General features: G+C 38.0%; 1 protein-coding gene across 1 annotated transcript; it reads left to right on the top strand.

Moving 5' to 3' along the window:
- Nucleotides 1-2: 2 nt before the first annotated feature.
- On the top strand, nt 3-15,160 carry LOC125228324 (CD63 antigen-like). The gene is made up of 6 exons (XM_048132839.1): nt 3-146; nt 330-432; nt 1,174-1,365; nt 10,481-10,651; nt 12,904-13,128; nt 14,453-15,160. Exons 2-6 carry the CDS (start codon nt 367-369, stop codon nt 14,516-14,518), a joined length of 720 nt encoding a protein of 239 aa, XP_047988796.1. The 5' UTR covers nt 3-146; nt 330-366; the 3' UTR covers nt 14,519-15,160.
- The last annotated feature ends 1,761 nt before the right edge of the window (nt 15,161-16,921 follow it).

The raw sequence follows: 16,921 nt of genomic DNA, 5'->3' as shown, positions 1-16,921 counted from the left end.
TCTGACAGCTGAGACAGCACAGGGTTAACGGGTGAAGTCTAGCAACACTTGCATTCGCATGTTTGCTTGCTGTGGCTGGTGAACGCTCCGTGGATTCGTCATTGTTGTTTTATCAATAATTTTATCTCATTGTTCATTATTTGGCGGTAAGATTATTTTTTAATAAATAGCACACATTCAATTTAAAACTTGTTCAGTCATTTCTTAAGAAATTATATCAAGTTTCATACTCTTGAAGCCTACCCCATTGTCAAAGTAAATCGATGTTTTAACTTCGCACTTATGTTAAACGCGTAATTACTGTGTAATAGCTGTTATTTTGATTTCAGGCAGTGATTTTGTACTTGGAAACCTCCAGATTTAAAAATGGCTCTCGGAATGGGGATGTCGTGTGTTAAATACCTGCTTATAGCATTTAACCTTCTGTTTGCGGTAAGTGCTTTTCAATAGCCGTTTTCTTGTTTTTCTCGACAGTATTTCAACATTATAGAACTATCGTTTTGTAGAATGATCACAGAGAAATTGCATGTCCATTACATTTAATATGTATCTACAAAAATTAAATAGTTTTTCTACCTTCCATTACTTACAAAAAAAATAAGCTGGGGTGCAAGGTGCAATATGTAACTAAAATGACTCATTAAAGTCGTTAATGATTGCATAATGTTAACTGGTTGTTTCTTAGTCATGTTGCACATAATTTTACTTACAAACTCGAAAGTTAACTTAGGTATAACATGACAACATTATTTCATCTTTTTCAAGGTCATTCTGTGATTTAGTTTTACCATCTCCAATTTGATTTAGTTTATCAATATAATTATTTTTAATTGGCATAATTTCTTCTCTTGTGCAACAGTTATTCACCCTTCTCACAATATTCTAATAATGCAATTTCATAAATAATTTTGCCTTGTTAAAAAGAAACCTACCTGCATATTTTCGTGCAACTCTTTTAATGTGTCAAATAACTGGTGTATCTTGTAGTCCTATAGCGACATGTTTTATTAAATTAAAAGTGAGATGGCACAGACAAAAAAGGACATTGTTATTGATATTTTAAATTTAAATACCTATTCAACTTAGATAATTTATTATGTATTACTGGACTAAATGTATCTTTTTGCTAATACATTTAGTTTCAAACATTGTTGATGTGTATTTTTATTTCAGATCACCGGGCTGATCATCTTCATAGTGGGCATCAAGGCGGAGATGCGCCTGTCTCCGTACATTGACTTCACCGACGGTCATTTCTGGTCCTCGGCTCCGGTGGTTCAGATAATTGTTGGAGTTGTGATCTTCATTGTGGCCTTCCTGGGATGCTGCGGTGCCTTTAACGAGAACCACTGCATGATTGTTACGGTGAGTTTATAATAAAGTTATCCAAATTATTTTAATGGATCATACTGGTTTCCGTGTTATTTTCAGAATAATATTGCGGGATTTTCCTCACTTAAATATGAAAATACACATATTCTCACTAAACTTAAAATAGAGCAATGATATATGATAAATAAATAAAAATGTCATCTTTATATTGTAATTACTTGGACGAGTATCATTTATTGTATCATGTATGAAATAGACTATCAGTCAGTTTTATGGACAATTTGCACAGAGATTTATTAATATTATAAATGTAGGTGCAGGTTTTATCATAAATCTATGGCTTAATATAACAAATACCTACAAATATCTCCAATAATGAGCCACACAACATTTTGTAAACTTTAACAGACCGTAACTCGATACGGCTAAGCCGATAACTTGATTACTGTAATTAATGCCTGACTGTGACTAAACAAAGTCACATAGAATTAACACAATACAAAAAGATCTCAGAATGTCACAAAGCATGACTAATTTTACAACATAGCTATCTCGGGAACGGGGATTTTCCGCACGTAAAGACGGAATACACGTATTCTACATTTAAATAAAGGACCAAGTTAACTCTGCATTGTACGGTCAACCAATTTGAACCATAGGCTACTCTATAGGACCCTGTCTTATTGACACCGTATATTATTTGACCATAGAAGTCACTTTTGACGTTGACTGTGAAAAGGTTCTACAGTGGCCTAGGATTAAAATTGGTAGACTGTACTTATTTGTATTGGCAAACTTGGTCATTGTTATCAATAATATCAATTTTGTAGGGAAATATGATGTTTTTATATGCTTTATCGCGTTCAAGCGAAGCCCGATGTTTGTTTAAACGGATTATTAAAATGAAATTTAAATATCTACTTTGAAGTGCAGTACCTTGAACTCCATTTCTAGTGTCTCAAACTTTAAAAATGTTATATCTTTGTTAACTATTTAATTAGAGAAGTTTCTGGTTAGAAAGTCTAAAGATCAGCAGTAGCAGTGATAATTGAAGGGAAAACTGTCTCATACCTTCTTTTGCTGGTAAAGTGTTACTTAAAAAAGTTTTGAACCAAAACTCTTAACTGCTTACATGCACATTTCAATCCCTTATTGTCACAAAGGGCGTAGCACACTACACACGCATCAGTGCGTCCCTGTCACATTTACAAATAGTGCGTAAAGGACGGCCTGACGTTATATCGTTTATTACGCGACCGTGCTTGCCAGCTCGCATTTCAATCGCCCTCTGACTAACAGAGAACGACAACGACCCAAATCTGCCAAAGTACGAAAAAGGTGAAACGATATCTATTTTCTTTATCAGACAGTAAACACGGTTTGTTTACCCTCGCTTGGCATCGTTTCACAAACAAGTGGTACGGGTAGCCAACTAACAAAGATCCCTATACATGATACATGTAGCATACGAACAGAGATATTACATGTTACAATTGAGGAGTGTCTTTTCAAAAGGGCTTATTTCCATTTTATCTTTTTTTTAAACTATGAATGCAGTTTTTCTTAGTATAGAAAATTACGTGTTGTTTTGAAATTATAGCTCAAAAAGTCTCGCCTTGACCTTTAAAAAAAAGAGTAACATCAAAGTTTAGAACAAATTTTGAAGAATGTGTAATGATTATTTATGTGGATAAACCAATGTATGTAGTACAACAACATTGATATCAACTAACTTAATACAAAATCCAAAAATAAAATAAAACTATTTTAAAATAATAACATTTACGCTACAAGGCCACAACAAAAGGGCTTAATTCCCAAAAGTTCGCATCAAAAGTGCTTAATTCTCAAAAACATATTATGGTAATTAAATATTGATTTAGGTACACATGTTACGTTTGATCTAATCGTAGCATTAACGTCAACTTACAATATTACAATTTTGCAAATTAAATATTAATTTCAAAATCAATACCGTGGAATTATGTTTTTCTCGATTTCCCAAAAAAAGTTCAAAGTGGAAATAAGCCCTTTTGAAAAGACACTCCTCAATTGTTACATGCAACATACGAGTCATCAACTCATTACTAAGGTATCACTAAATCACCTTATATAAAAATAGTGTCCCGTCGTGTCTGTCTTTTGTATGTTCGCAATAAACACAATACTAAACGCGTTTTCATGCGTATTTAAAAATATTTTAAGCGGGTTACTCACGTATTAAGTCGATATAGCCATGCATTTACATGTCGCGATCTCGACATGTAAAGGCGGGGTCGCTACTCTTGAGAAAGATCCTCGAAAATTGGATCGAAACATGTCGAACGCTATATCGACTTAATACGTGAGTAACCCGCTTAAAATATTTTTAAATATGTGTGAGTCTCACGGGAGTTTTATAGTTAAAATTGCGTTTTCATGTGGTTTTCACCTATAATTTTTGCGCCATTTGAAAAGATATAACACAATGTACAGATGTAGTGCGAAAAGAGTTGCCTTCTTATTGTTAAGGAAACGTACGAACGTGTCATGCTATTTCAGTCAGTCTCAGTACAATATGTACTGACATTGACTGAACTAGCATGACAAATACGAACGTTTGTCTGTATCCATTTTTGTGCTCCCCTTGCGAAGCCAGGGCAGGTCGCTACTTCGCTAGTAATAGGTGACGTTATCTGGGTAAAGATACCTTATTGTCGATGGGGCTTACGGCGTTATGAGCGATGTTCGTATCCGTTCAAATACGACACCGCGGGACGTAAGCGCCATCGACAATAAGGTCCCTTTACCCAGATAACGTCACAATTAGTAGTAATGTCTAAAAACGTAAGAACGCTCACGCGGTAATGCTTTATAACACAAAGCGAAGTCTTGATGGTAGTCTATTGTCACAGTATAATAAAGAGTACTATCGTACAGTATGGCTACTCCCGCTCCCCGCTGAAAGTGCCGCTCACCCCCTCTCGGTTACCTCACAGTTACCGCCTGTCAAAAACACGAACAGTCGACCTGTCATATTTCACTCATACAAGCATGGTACGCGTTCACCTACACGAGCTTAGACTATGTGCATAGGAACGCGCCTCTTTCATATATTTGATCGCCAGTGTCCGAGGTGAGCTATTGTATACCACTCAGATATATATCGAGTGTCTTGCGCGTGTTGATATCATGCTATTATATCTGTGGTTTCAACTCACTAACATGAATGTCCTTGCGGTTGACGTTTGGTCTTTAATGAACCGTGGCTGAAGGTCTGAGGATGACACGCTTTTAACTGACCGATTTTAAACTTTATCTCTCTGTTATACGGATTACAAATATGCTGCACAAATTGAAAGTGTCATAAACCAATGCCAAATCATGGTGTGTCAAACCAATTTTATATGCACTGAAGAGGAAAATGCTGCGTTTTAATGTTAAAAGTTTACGCTTTGCGAATTAGACGTTTGTTTGTGTAAATACCTACAGTTGTTAAACTCCTCCATTTTTAACCCCCGACGCAAAAACGACGGAGTGTTATAAGTTTGACGTTGACGTGTCTGTCTGTCTGTCTGTGTGCGTCTGTCTGTGGCATCATAGCTCCCGAACGGATGAACCGATTTAGTTTTTTTTTGCCTGAAAGTCGAGTTAGTCGGGAGTGTTCTTAGCCATGTTTCATGAAAATCGGTCTACTATGTCGCGGTCGGGGGTTTTTTCAAAATTTTAATTTTATGGTTAGGTTATAATACAAACGTTATGTATGTTGGGAGTCCCGATTCATCATTCATTACTTAAGTAGGTACTCGAAAGCCCAACGACAGTCAACCTGAATAAGATACCCTCTTCAAATGTTAGTCGTATCTAATATCTAGGTAACCGTTCAAAATGACTCAAATTTCCATAGTTAACGCACATGACTAATGAGTCGTGGTTGGAGGACCAATAACAGTGTTCAAGTGCGCCATACAAGATAACGAATGTTATCGGGAGTGCATGACCAAGCTATCTACCTAACTGTTTATGTACCTAGCTGTCTAGCTTGGTTTTTATGTTTCACAATGGAGCACAAACAATTGAGAAATAATTCAATTTTTAAATCATTGCAATGTGAAATGGTACCTTAAAACACCTACAAAATTTGAAAATCAATTTTGAAGTAGGTAGTACTTGCGTTCGGCTACAGATAACTACATACACACACGGTGTACTTAAAGTGATCTTTAAGCTACTCAAGACAGTACCATCATTTTATGGTCTTTACCAATAGTTCCACTTCACCAAATGATCGCTTCAAAGAAGAGAAAATGTCTCAAGTCAATATGGGAGAACCAATTAAAGAGTCACCTCACTTTTCTCCACCAAAATTATATAGGTACTCATATTACTAATGTACTAATATAAGTACTTACTCATAAATCTCATAATACTATATCACTCAGATCCTACAGAGTGCAGCGATTTTTTTCGAAATTCATAATCCGTGATAGGCTTAGATTTATTAATATTTCTAAGGTGATAGGCATGATTTTATGACATGCTTGCATTTACTCCCCGTCATCATCCTCATCATCCTCCTTGCGTTATCCCGGCATTTGCCACGGCTCAGGGAGCCTAGGGTCCGCTTTGACAACTAATCCCAAGATTTGGAGTAGGAACTACTTTTTACGAAAGTGACTGCCATCTGACCTTCCAACCCGAAGGGTAAACTAGACCTTATTGGAATTAGTCCGGTTTCCTCACGATGTTTTCCTTCACCGAAAAGCAACCATTGTTAGGTAAATGTAACTGAAACTGAATCACATCGTTTTGGTATGTAGTTCACTGGACTGGACCACACTTACTAATTTACAATAGTCCAGTCCAGTCATTAGCGCAAGAATCATCGCAGCATCTTGCGACCAATTGACCGCGCTCAGAGCGACCTTTACTCTGTGACTTCACGTTAAACGGACGCTTCCTCTCCCATTTACGTCCATTCGTCATTATACTTGTCTAGTTTAATTAAATCTGAACGAGGAAATGACGGATAAAAGGCTTGCACTTTAAACGAAAAAACTGTATTAAAAATAGATGTTTGTTATATCAAAAAACCGGTTGGGATTTTAGAGCGTTGTCGCTTTCGAAAGTGGCGCTAATATAAGGTCATATCATTTTAATTGCATTAACTTAATCAGTAATAGTGCTCGTTTAAAATAGCCAATACCAGGCTATTTAGGCTCGTTAAGAGGGCATGAAAGGAAATTTGCGCTGATATTTAGAAAAAATAACTGGAGCTGTGTATCGTCAACTGTGTTCGGATAGCACCCATAGACTGCAACAATAAATCAAGCTTTAACCTTGATTTAAAAAAATAAAAAGAAGATCCTATAAGCTTAGCGGGCCTTAGCTTGTCTACTAATAAATTAATCGCTGCAACTTGAAAGCATTCTGTCTACTACATCATTCATTTGAGGGTTGGACTCTTGTCTGTGAAGCAACTTCTATTTGTGCCGGTCGTCTGCCTTCACTTTGACTCCCTGATACGACACGACGGGTCTTTCCTTTATTTAATAATTTAAGTCATGAACGCTCTTTTTAGGAAAGGGAAATCCAAAGATTTTTTGTTTCTTTCTCTAATTCTTCCTATAAAGATGTTTTTGATGAATCTACAGCCTAACATAATTCACAAATATCTACTACTATAAAGAAATTTAAATCCTGAGAGATAAACTCCCCAGTCCTAACTAAAAGATAACGTGCATCTAGAACAAACATTAGCTGAGGCAACGAAAGAAATACGATATAAATACGCGGTCATTTCCCTCTAATATGTGTTATCGTAGGATTTCCTCGTATTTATAACGCGATCCGAGTGACATCATTCGGCAAAAATAACAAAGGAATTGGCTGCTGACCCAGAATAACTACCTAGAAATTAAGCGGCACTTTAGCGACAATGTGACAGTCAGACAGACCCTATAGCTATTAACTATAAAGAAATGTCTGATAATGAATGAGGCGATGAACAGTGCACCTAGCCAACGACACTAATAGCTTTTCTGTAGTGGCGCTGGCGCGACAGAGCCAGAATGTGTTTCGATCGCTACGTAGCGTCAACATTGTCACTTCTGCTAATAATAATAATAATATAGCGAAGAGTCTCGACCAACATCTTAAGAGACTCGCTAGGTGGCTGGATCAAGGGCCAGATGCAGAAGGCAGTGATCTTGGACACAGCGCGGATAGTTCGACGGTTCCTCTCTCTGCAGCCCTAACCACCGGCAGCTTGGGCCCTGCCCCGCTGCTGGCGGCACCCTAGGTTAGGTTTTTTATAATATGTTTATATTTTTTTATTGTTTTGTAAGTGGTTTTGTATTTTACTTTTATATTCGTATTATAAATAGCCTAGCCTAAGATTTGAAAGAAATAAAGAGGAATAATAATAATATAATAAATCATTTATTTAAGACCAACGTGGATCATAGTGTTAGTAACATAAAGTAACATAACGTAGTGCTAAGCCGGCATATTTTTCTTCAGGGTCAGAAAGTGTTGGTTATACATGACGTTGTGTTGGTTTGACGACCGGTCTGGCCTAGCGCGTAGTGACCCTGCCTGCTAAGCCGCGGTCCCGGGTTTAAATCCCGGTAAGGGCATTTAGTTGTGTGATGAACACAGATATTTGTTCCTGAGTCATGGATGTTTTATATGTATACTAGCTTTTGTCCGCGGCTTCGCTCGCGTTAGAAAGAGACAAAAAGTAGCCTATGTCACTCTCCATCCCTTCAACTATCTCTACCTAAAAAAATCACGTCAATTCGTCGCTCCGTTTTGCCGTGAAAGACGGACAAACAAACAGACACACACACTTTGCCATTTATAATATTAGTATGGGTAAGTTTGTATTTATAAGTATCTATATAAGTAAGTATATCAACGCCTAGCACCCATAGTACAAGCTTTGCTTAGTTTGGGGCTAGGTTGATCTGTGTAAGGTGTCCCCCAACCCAACATTTATTTTTATTTATATTTTATTTATTTATACAAGTATACACCTCCTTTAAATCAAAATAACCAACGAAGTAAGATTAACAATGGCTGAAAATAACTGATTCAGGATCTGTCTAATTTCGGCCATAGCCATAAAATTACACATAGCAGTAGACAATTCTTCACTTAGGTACTCCGCTCAGGTTTGGTAAAGCAAAATCTTAATCTGACCACAATATGTACAAAAATCCATTTTTATGATTCAATTCAATTCAATTCATTTATTTCGTCATCATGGGTTACATACATTACAATAGGTGTCAGTTTACATTATAAGTCCGACCATGGTGTGCCTTTCGGCGTACGATATAAAAAATACTTATGCTAAACACATTTACATGCATAAAATTAAACTAAACTGACTAATAAACAAATTGGAAATATCAAAAGTAACTTTATATAATCATGTCAAGCAATAACAGTATTTAAATTGAAAATAAAATAATAATAACAATAGAGACATAAGATTGTGCAATCATTCATTACATTCATTAATAAATTCATTGATCGAATAGTAGGCTTTTTCTATCAGGTACATTTTCAAAGCTTGTTTAAATTCATTCAGACCCTCTTTACCTCGAATTGTCTTTGGTAATTTGTTGAAAATTTTTGGTGCCATTCCTATAATACTTTTTGAAAGTAATTTGGTCTTTGATGGCATACCTATCACTTTATCACATCGTCTCTCACTAGAGAAATATTTGAAGAGGTGTGGATTACTTTTAACAAATAAAGCGATTTCGAATATGTATAGGCAAGGAAATGTAAGAATTTTCAAATCAGTAAAGAAGGGTTTACATGGTTCTAAATATTGTAGTCCGCACAAAGATCGTAAACACCTTTTCTGTGCTCGAAATACGAGTTCACGATTAGTAGAGTTTCCCAAAAAATAACGCCATATCTGAGCGTTGAGGAAACGTATGCATGATAAGCTGTCAAAGCTGTTGATTGATTCACTATTTTACGCAGCATAAACAAAGTGTACGAATATTGGCTCAACTTTTTGCAGACATTTTCGGTTTGAAGTTTCCAGGAAAGATTATTGTCTAATGTTAAACCGAGAAATTTTGTATGGTCCGTTTCTGAGATTATGTAGTTGTTAAATTTTGCTACTGGAACCAATAGATTTTTACATCTCTGTTTAAAATTCATTATATATGTTTTGGCCAGGTTAATATGAAGGTTATTTCTGTCAAGCCATTCGATAGTGGACTCTAAAGTTGTATTGATATCAGATTCTATAGTATCTGGTGGACTATCAGAGAAAATAATTGTACTGTCATCTGCAAATAAAATTGTTGGATGCGTTGTTACTCGCGGGAGGTCATTGATATATATTATAAATAAAAGGGGACCTAAAATACTCCCTTGGGGGACGCCGTACCTAATGTCTCGAAGACATGACGAATAAATAGTCTCTACCTTTGATGAAGCAACAAATTTTACAAAGGTTTTTCATTTTGATGTTTGCACAGGAAATAACTTATTGAATTATCCCGGCCTTTAATTTAATTACCCGTTAACAGTAGTCACCACGTAGTCACAGTTTATCGTTACGGATTAGTTTATCAAATTATCAGTTAGTTATTGTCTGAACATATTATCGTGACAATAGTAACGGTCTTTGTTATAGCTCTTTTGTTTGCGTGTGTAATAAAAGTAATGTAACCGCCGCATTTTATATTTTACGTCATTTAACGTAAAATTGTGTATACAAGTGTTAATCTTATTGTAGCAACAGACACGTGTATACTCGATTTACGCAAATATTCATGTGCATTTGGTTTTGCATGTCAAGCATGCTGCGTAGCCGAAACCACATAGAAAATTACATTGATGACATGAGGCATTTTTTTATTTGCGACTTGCCTAATGAGAATAAATGCTGTGCTTTCTGCTCAGGGAGCCTAATAGCCAAGTTTATTTATATGAAACTGATTTTATTTGCCAAAGCAGACCCCACGGCATTACATAGTCACCTAAAATTCCAACAAAACTCAAAATTCTTTATAAAAATGCCTCTAAAATTGGTTTATTAACTGGCCCTTATCTTTTTTGCCAATACGGATCTCGGGCTCAAAAATATCAGGATAACCCTAGGAAGAAAAAGACTGATCATTTCTTATTTATTCTCCAGTTTGCGGTGCTTCTCCTGGTGACCTTCATCGCCGAGTTGGCCGTCGGCATCGCCGGCTACGCTAACCACGCCAACCTGGAGCAGTCCGTCGTGCGCCATCTCAACGAGAGCCTCAAGGAGTACCCCACCAACAAGGACGTGCAGCGCAGCTGGGACATCATGCAGACTGACGTGAGTTCCTAACAGGATCTTATGATACGGGTGTCTCAACAGTCCGGCCTCTTCAAGACCGCTGCCTCTAACGGCTCAGCCACAACATTGGTCTAAGCACGACAGCGGTGAGCCGCAGCCATGAAAAGTCCCATCGCTGTGTCTCGCTCCAATGTATGGCCGCCGCTCACCGCTGTCGCGCTTAGACCAAGGTCGTGGCTGAGCCGTAAGGCCTGAGTGGACGCTCGGATATCATGCAGACTGACGTGAGTTCCTAACAGGATCTTACGACACAGGTGTCTCAACAGTCCGGCCTCTTCAAGACCGCTGCCTCTAACGGCTCAGCCACGACATTGGTCTAAGCGCGACAGCGGTGAGCCGCAGCCATGAAAAGTCCCATCGCTGTGTCTCGCTCCAATGTATGGCCGCCGCTCACCGCTGTCGCGCTTAGACCAAGGTCGTGGCTGAGCCGTAAGGCCTGAGTGGACGCTCGGTTTGGAGCGTTCAGTGGGGCGGACGAGCGTGCATATCATCTATCATCTATACAATAAAGCGTCTACTCAGGACTCTCGTTTGAGATTCCATTGTTTGACATGCACGCCGCACGCTTTGCTGCACGCCGAATATGTGCGTGCACTCAGGCCTGGCGTGCACTAGGATCGCCCGATAATTCGCTTTCTGCATTTCTTATGAGACTGCGTCCATTGGCGACGCGTCGAATCGCATTCAAATGTATGAGAACTCGATTCGACGCGGCTTAATTCCGCCTTACGGCCCAGCCACGACATTGGTCTAAGCGCGTCAGCGGTTAGCGGCAGCCATACGTGCGAATGAAAAGTCCCATCGCTGTGTCTCGCTCCAATGTATGGCCGCCGCTCACCGCTGTCGCGCTTAGCCCAATGTCGTGGCTGAGCCGTTATTGGACGCCAGGCTTTACATTAACGATCATGCGCCACCTGAATGAAGGTCCTTTAGGGGGTACGCCAGCCACTAGGACGTGAATTGATGTCCGATCGGCCTGGACCCATGTACGTACCACGAATAGAAAGCCAGGGACCCAATAAGTATACGATATTTCTCACTTCTGAATCGCGGCAAACTTTCCGTAAGTAATGCGGCCCGAGCATTGCTTGATACAGCATCACGATCTTTTTAGATAAGTTGCGTAAGTACATTTTTAAAGACTCCTCACAACGCTCAGTCAGTCCCAAGTCCCAGCTAAGTAGACGCTGTACACATAAAATCATGAAAACGTGCAATTGAAAAACGCAAAGTAACAGATGTTCGTGCAACCATGCAGCAACAATATGCAAAACACATTGATTTATGTTTTATTTACCTCATTCTGTATTTGCAAGAATATAACGATGCGCGGTGTCGTAAGTGTTCATATATGCATTTCTAGCTTATCAATGAATTGAATACACTACATAGGTATCTATATAATAGCAAACGCGACGATAAACTATGAATGTCTCATTCGCATTGTATAAATAAGCAAATAACTTGTTATTAACCTATTTCCAAACTAATGTAGTTAGACAGATATAAGTAGGTAAGCAGTCTCATCCTCATCGATGAATGCGTTTCATTTGCCAGCTATTGAAAGCGTATAAGTAGAAAAACAAAATATCCCTACAACCTGAAAAAGCAAACAGATACAAAGTCAGATAACAAAGTTAATGTACTGCCGGGGCAATTACGTGTGGTCGCGGCGTTCCGCGAATTGCACCACAACAATAACATAATCCACTTTGTTCCGAGATAACATATAAATATATACTGGACTGCGTGTATGTGTTATACGGTGGACTTTGTAAGAGTTGGTTCAAAATGTAGCATGTAGATTTCTAGGAAAGAAGTTAATGGCCACTGTAAAGATATTGTAGCAAAAATAGCCCCGACACACGCCTTTTGCTATAAGAATAGGTATCATCAGAATATGATCTCTTTTATTGTTCTCTTCACTCAGAGCAGATGGCCAAAGGAACGGGGGGATACGTAGGAGCGTGTTATTTGGAATTAAAATTTTACTAAGTTCGTATCAAAATTCCATTCGTAGGACAGTAAGCAACAAAATGTAATGGCTAAAGATACAAATCTATCGGAACACGTCCTTATTTTCTGTAATAACAGGGAGTATCTTAAGCATAAACGCGTTAAAAAGTAATTTTAACGAAGTTTGACGTATAAACTAACATTTGCACCGCGGGTACCGTTTATTTAATTTTTTAGACTACTTACGTCCACTAATAAAAATCTCCACTCCCCAGCTTGTCTGCTGCGGCGTGTTCGGCCCCAAGGACTGGTCCAACAACACCCTGCCCGTGCCCGACTCGTGCTGCTCCGCGCGCGAGGTCACCGACGGCGCCGCGGCCGCCTGCAACATGGACTCCACAGACATCCACTCCAACGGCTGCCTGCCCAAGATGCTGGACATCTTTAAGGACAACGCTTACCTGATTGGTGGAGTGGGACTGGGCATTGCTTTTGTACCGGTACGTAATGTTATAGTGTAAATACTACATCTCTGGGGCCCTGATGCTTGCAACACGGACTCGGCTGACATTGTCGTCAGGACGACCGGTCTGGCTCAGTCGGTAGTGACCCTGCTGCCTGCGCGATCCTGGGTTCGAATCCCGGTAAGGGCATTTATTTGTGTGATGAACACAGATATTTGGATGTTTTCTATGTATATAAGTATGTATTTATCTATTTAAGTATGTATATCGTCGCTTAGCACCCATAGTGCAAGCTTTGCTTAGTTTGGGGCTAAGTTGATCTGTGTAAGGTGTCCCCAATATTTATTTATTTATATTTATTGTTTACCTGATTGTTGGAGTGGGGCTGGGCATTGCTTTTGTACCGGTACCAGGGGCGGCTCACTTCGCGATTCTATCGCCGCGCTACAAGTACATGCTGGCGGCCGCGAGTTCGCGGCCTAATCAGGGGTGACGCGCGTGCTCACAGAACGCACTTTCGATTGTTACTTTACGTCGCGAGTTTTCTTAAGGCTTGCAATGCGATGTCCGTGTGGAATGGCTAATAATGCTTAGTTAAATAGACATTATGAATAAAATAGCACAATCTTACGAGTACAGAGATCTACTATTGATTAAGCCCCACAGAAAAGTTCAATAAGGCTTGTGTGTTCGGACTAAAACAAAAATATTATATAAATACTGTATTATACTTTGAAAGTAGCCAAGACTTGAATATAATAGTATAACATTTTATCTGAGTATTAATTCGTTTTAATCCATAGGCAACCCTATAGTCCGACACTGCGCACGTGCGGCTGGTTTCTATGTTTAAATTTTGTAGGCATTTAAAAAGGCGGCATTTCGTGAACATCAAAGCAGTGGGCCTTCTGTACTTGTACTATTATATATTCTGTGCCGGTACGTAATGTTGCAGTATATATACTCACAGCCCGTCGTTTCTTAGGCCGATAGTCCACTGTCATATCATAGAAATATGATCGTAACATGCCGTCCTTTTTCTTTTCGTTGGAGAAAAAGGGAGGCATACAGACATATGATCATATTTCTATGATAAACATGATAGTGGACTATCGGCCTAAGATAGAGTAGGTAGACGTTCACTCCGACGGCTTTCTACCAGAGTGGAGGACTGGAATTTGCGTAAATGCATAGCTGAACGCATTCCAAGATTTTGCCGTTAAGTTAACGCCACAAAATGTCTGCTCATCATGAATCATGATGCATTAAGCTAACTACAACTTCAACAGTTGTACACTTGCCTACATTATTCTAAGAACACGTTTTGAAGACAAACTAAAATGCTTTCTTTTATTTTCAGCTGCTAGGCGTGATCTTCGCTTGCTGCCTCGCTCGCTCCATCCGCAGTCAGTACGAGACCGTCTAAATCAGCTTCACTATTATACCCACGTTACCAGTACGAGACCTTTCAAATATACGATTTTTCCACTCTTTTTGTACAATTTTATAATTCGAATAAGTACGGTCTCTCAAATATCTTAACAATCATTGTGATTCTCGTTTTCAAAGGTTAATTTAAGTTGTCTGTATATGTATGTAATTATTTTTTTAATGTTGTTTTATTGCCATAGTTTTATTTCATAAAGGTTCTATTTATTAAGAGTACAATAATGTAAGATCTCTTGAAAGTACATAATCCGTAACCAGCGGATAGTCTATTTCAATGATTATTTGATTGTATTGATGTTTGTATAAATTTAAGGCTAAAAATGTGTTTGTGTCGCGTGACTAGCACCCCGCACTCGTAACGTTCACAAGACAATGTGTGCTCAGCGTAGAAGACTGATTTATCAAAGGGTTTACACCAAATTCCAAGAAAAACTATTCGTCTCATGTCGCGACGTTTTTAATCTTTTCGATTCGATGTAATCTTTACTTCTTACTTAGATTCTAGTAGAATTGGTGCACACATATGCAAGTGTAATATTGTAATTCGAATATAAATTAGATGATTGTCATATCTAGATGTGTATCCAGGTACGTTTATAATAAAATCCTCTTTCATCTACACAGTACTTTTATTCAAGAAGTCCGAATTAATAAAACAGCTATCGGTGTTCTAGTTACACACAATTTTATTTTTTTCTATTTTATACCATGATACAAATTGTAACAGAGGATGGTTACAAGGGTCCGACGTGAATCGATCCAGAGGAACCTCAGTCGCGTTAAATACAGCTGTCGATTGCAAGCAACATAGTCATAGTACAAAATAATTAAAAAATCACATTGACAAAAATATCCAGTCTTGAATACCGTCCCAGTATTCGATTATCTATTGTATGTCGCAAGCATGTGAACCTCACAGCACCAGTTACACCATGTTATCACCGATTTCATCAAAAATAACGAATGTCTTCCATTCCATACGGGATCGTCAATACATTCATATACGCGCGACATACTCCCACTAAAATCATTACACAGCTAATTTTAATTAGAACTATGGTTAAGACATACATTACACATTATCTAAATAGTAGAATAACTTATTTCTAATAATTGTTTACACGCTAAACGGAATATGTTAGAAAAAATACATGGAGTAATGACAACAGAGAAGTGGTCATGCGCTTGGACTGATTTGGCACATCTGCGTGCGCTCTCGGAAGCGGACACCTCTCCCACCAGAGCCGCGAGGAAAGTAATCAAATCACCCACTATTGGATCAAAGCTTGATATGTTTATTTTGAGAACTAAGCAATCTATCTTGTCCAATCACTGCTCGATCAAGATACAGCAATCCTGCGAACTAACTTTCAAATACATATTATATTACAATTTGGAAATATTGCTGGACCATCAGTCAATTAATTTTTATTATGATTACTATATTTCAAATACGAGTGACTATTTTCTCAACCATTGCACGCAAAGAAATCTAGTTTAAAATACGCAACTTAGGATTCATTTAAAGAAATTTACTATCTATTTAAAAACAATAGAATCAAGTAAAAACCTATCTAAAGACTCAAAAATGTCACTCAAATTAAGGCAATACAACTTTAAAATATGACCATCACATATTTTAGGAAACATCAAGTAGTTTTTAACCATTCTATTCATTTGTTATGAATATTATTCATCTCAGCATACACTCAAACTTGTCATGGGTCCATTTGGCCTCATGTTAAAAAAATTGCGCGTTAAATATGGCAGAGGGGATCTTCGGTCATCGGTAACTGGAGATTTTAACAATAAATCAATTATTTGTACCTTGTATCAAAAATCAACACAATTATGAGGGTGATTTAAAGTAATCAGTTGTCTACATTTCTTCGTTTTTATAGGACTGCCCCTTCAGCACACTATTGTCTCTTTACAGCATACTACGGCACAATGTCTGTTAATGCATCGACTTACGTGCAGAAAAACAATAGTTAACTAGAGGGGGCCCTCTTTAACAAAGACTGATTCACACCAGACGCTTAATTAGCAAACCTAATAGTTATCAATCAATGAACCTTAGTCTATGAAGCCTTTGTGCAAAATTTCAGCTTTTTTAATCAACATCTTCAGCCCCCGCATTAGGTTTGAAATTTTGAAAATCTCATACAAACCTGAAAATTCAACTTTCAGATTAAAAAAAACTTTCGGCAGTATTATGTTCAGTATACATTATTGATACATATTATTACAAGAAACTACCAAAAGCTGCGAAAATAGCGTTAAAAATCGCAAATTTTCGGTATTTTAGCGGCTATTTCGGCAAATGTACCAAAACTAGGCGAACTTTCGCGATTTTTGATGCTATTTTCGCAATTTTTGG

Source organism: Leguminivora glycinivorella, chromosome 7, assembly GCF_023078275.1.
Source record: "Leguminivora glycinivorella isolate SPB_JAAS2020 chromosome 7, LegGlyc_1.1, whole genome shotgun sequence".
In the NCBI taxonomy this organism is placed as follows: Eukaryota; Metazoa; Arthropoda; class Insecta; order Lepidoptera; family Tortricidae; genus Leguminivora; species Leguminivora glycinivorella.
This window is presented reverse-complemented; position numbering and strand designations above follow the sequence as displayed.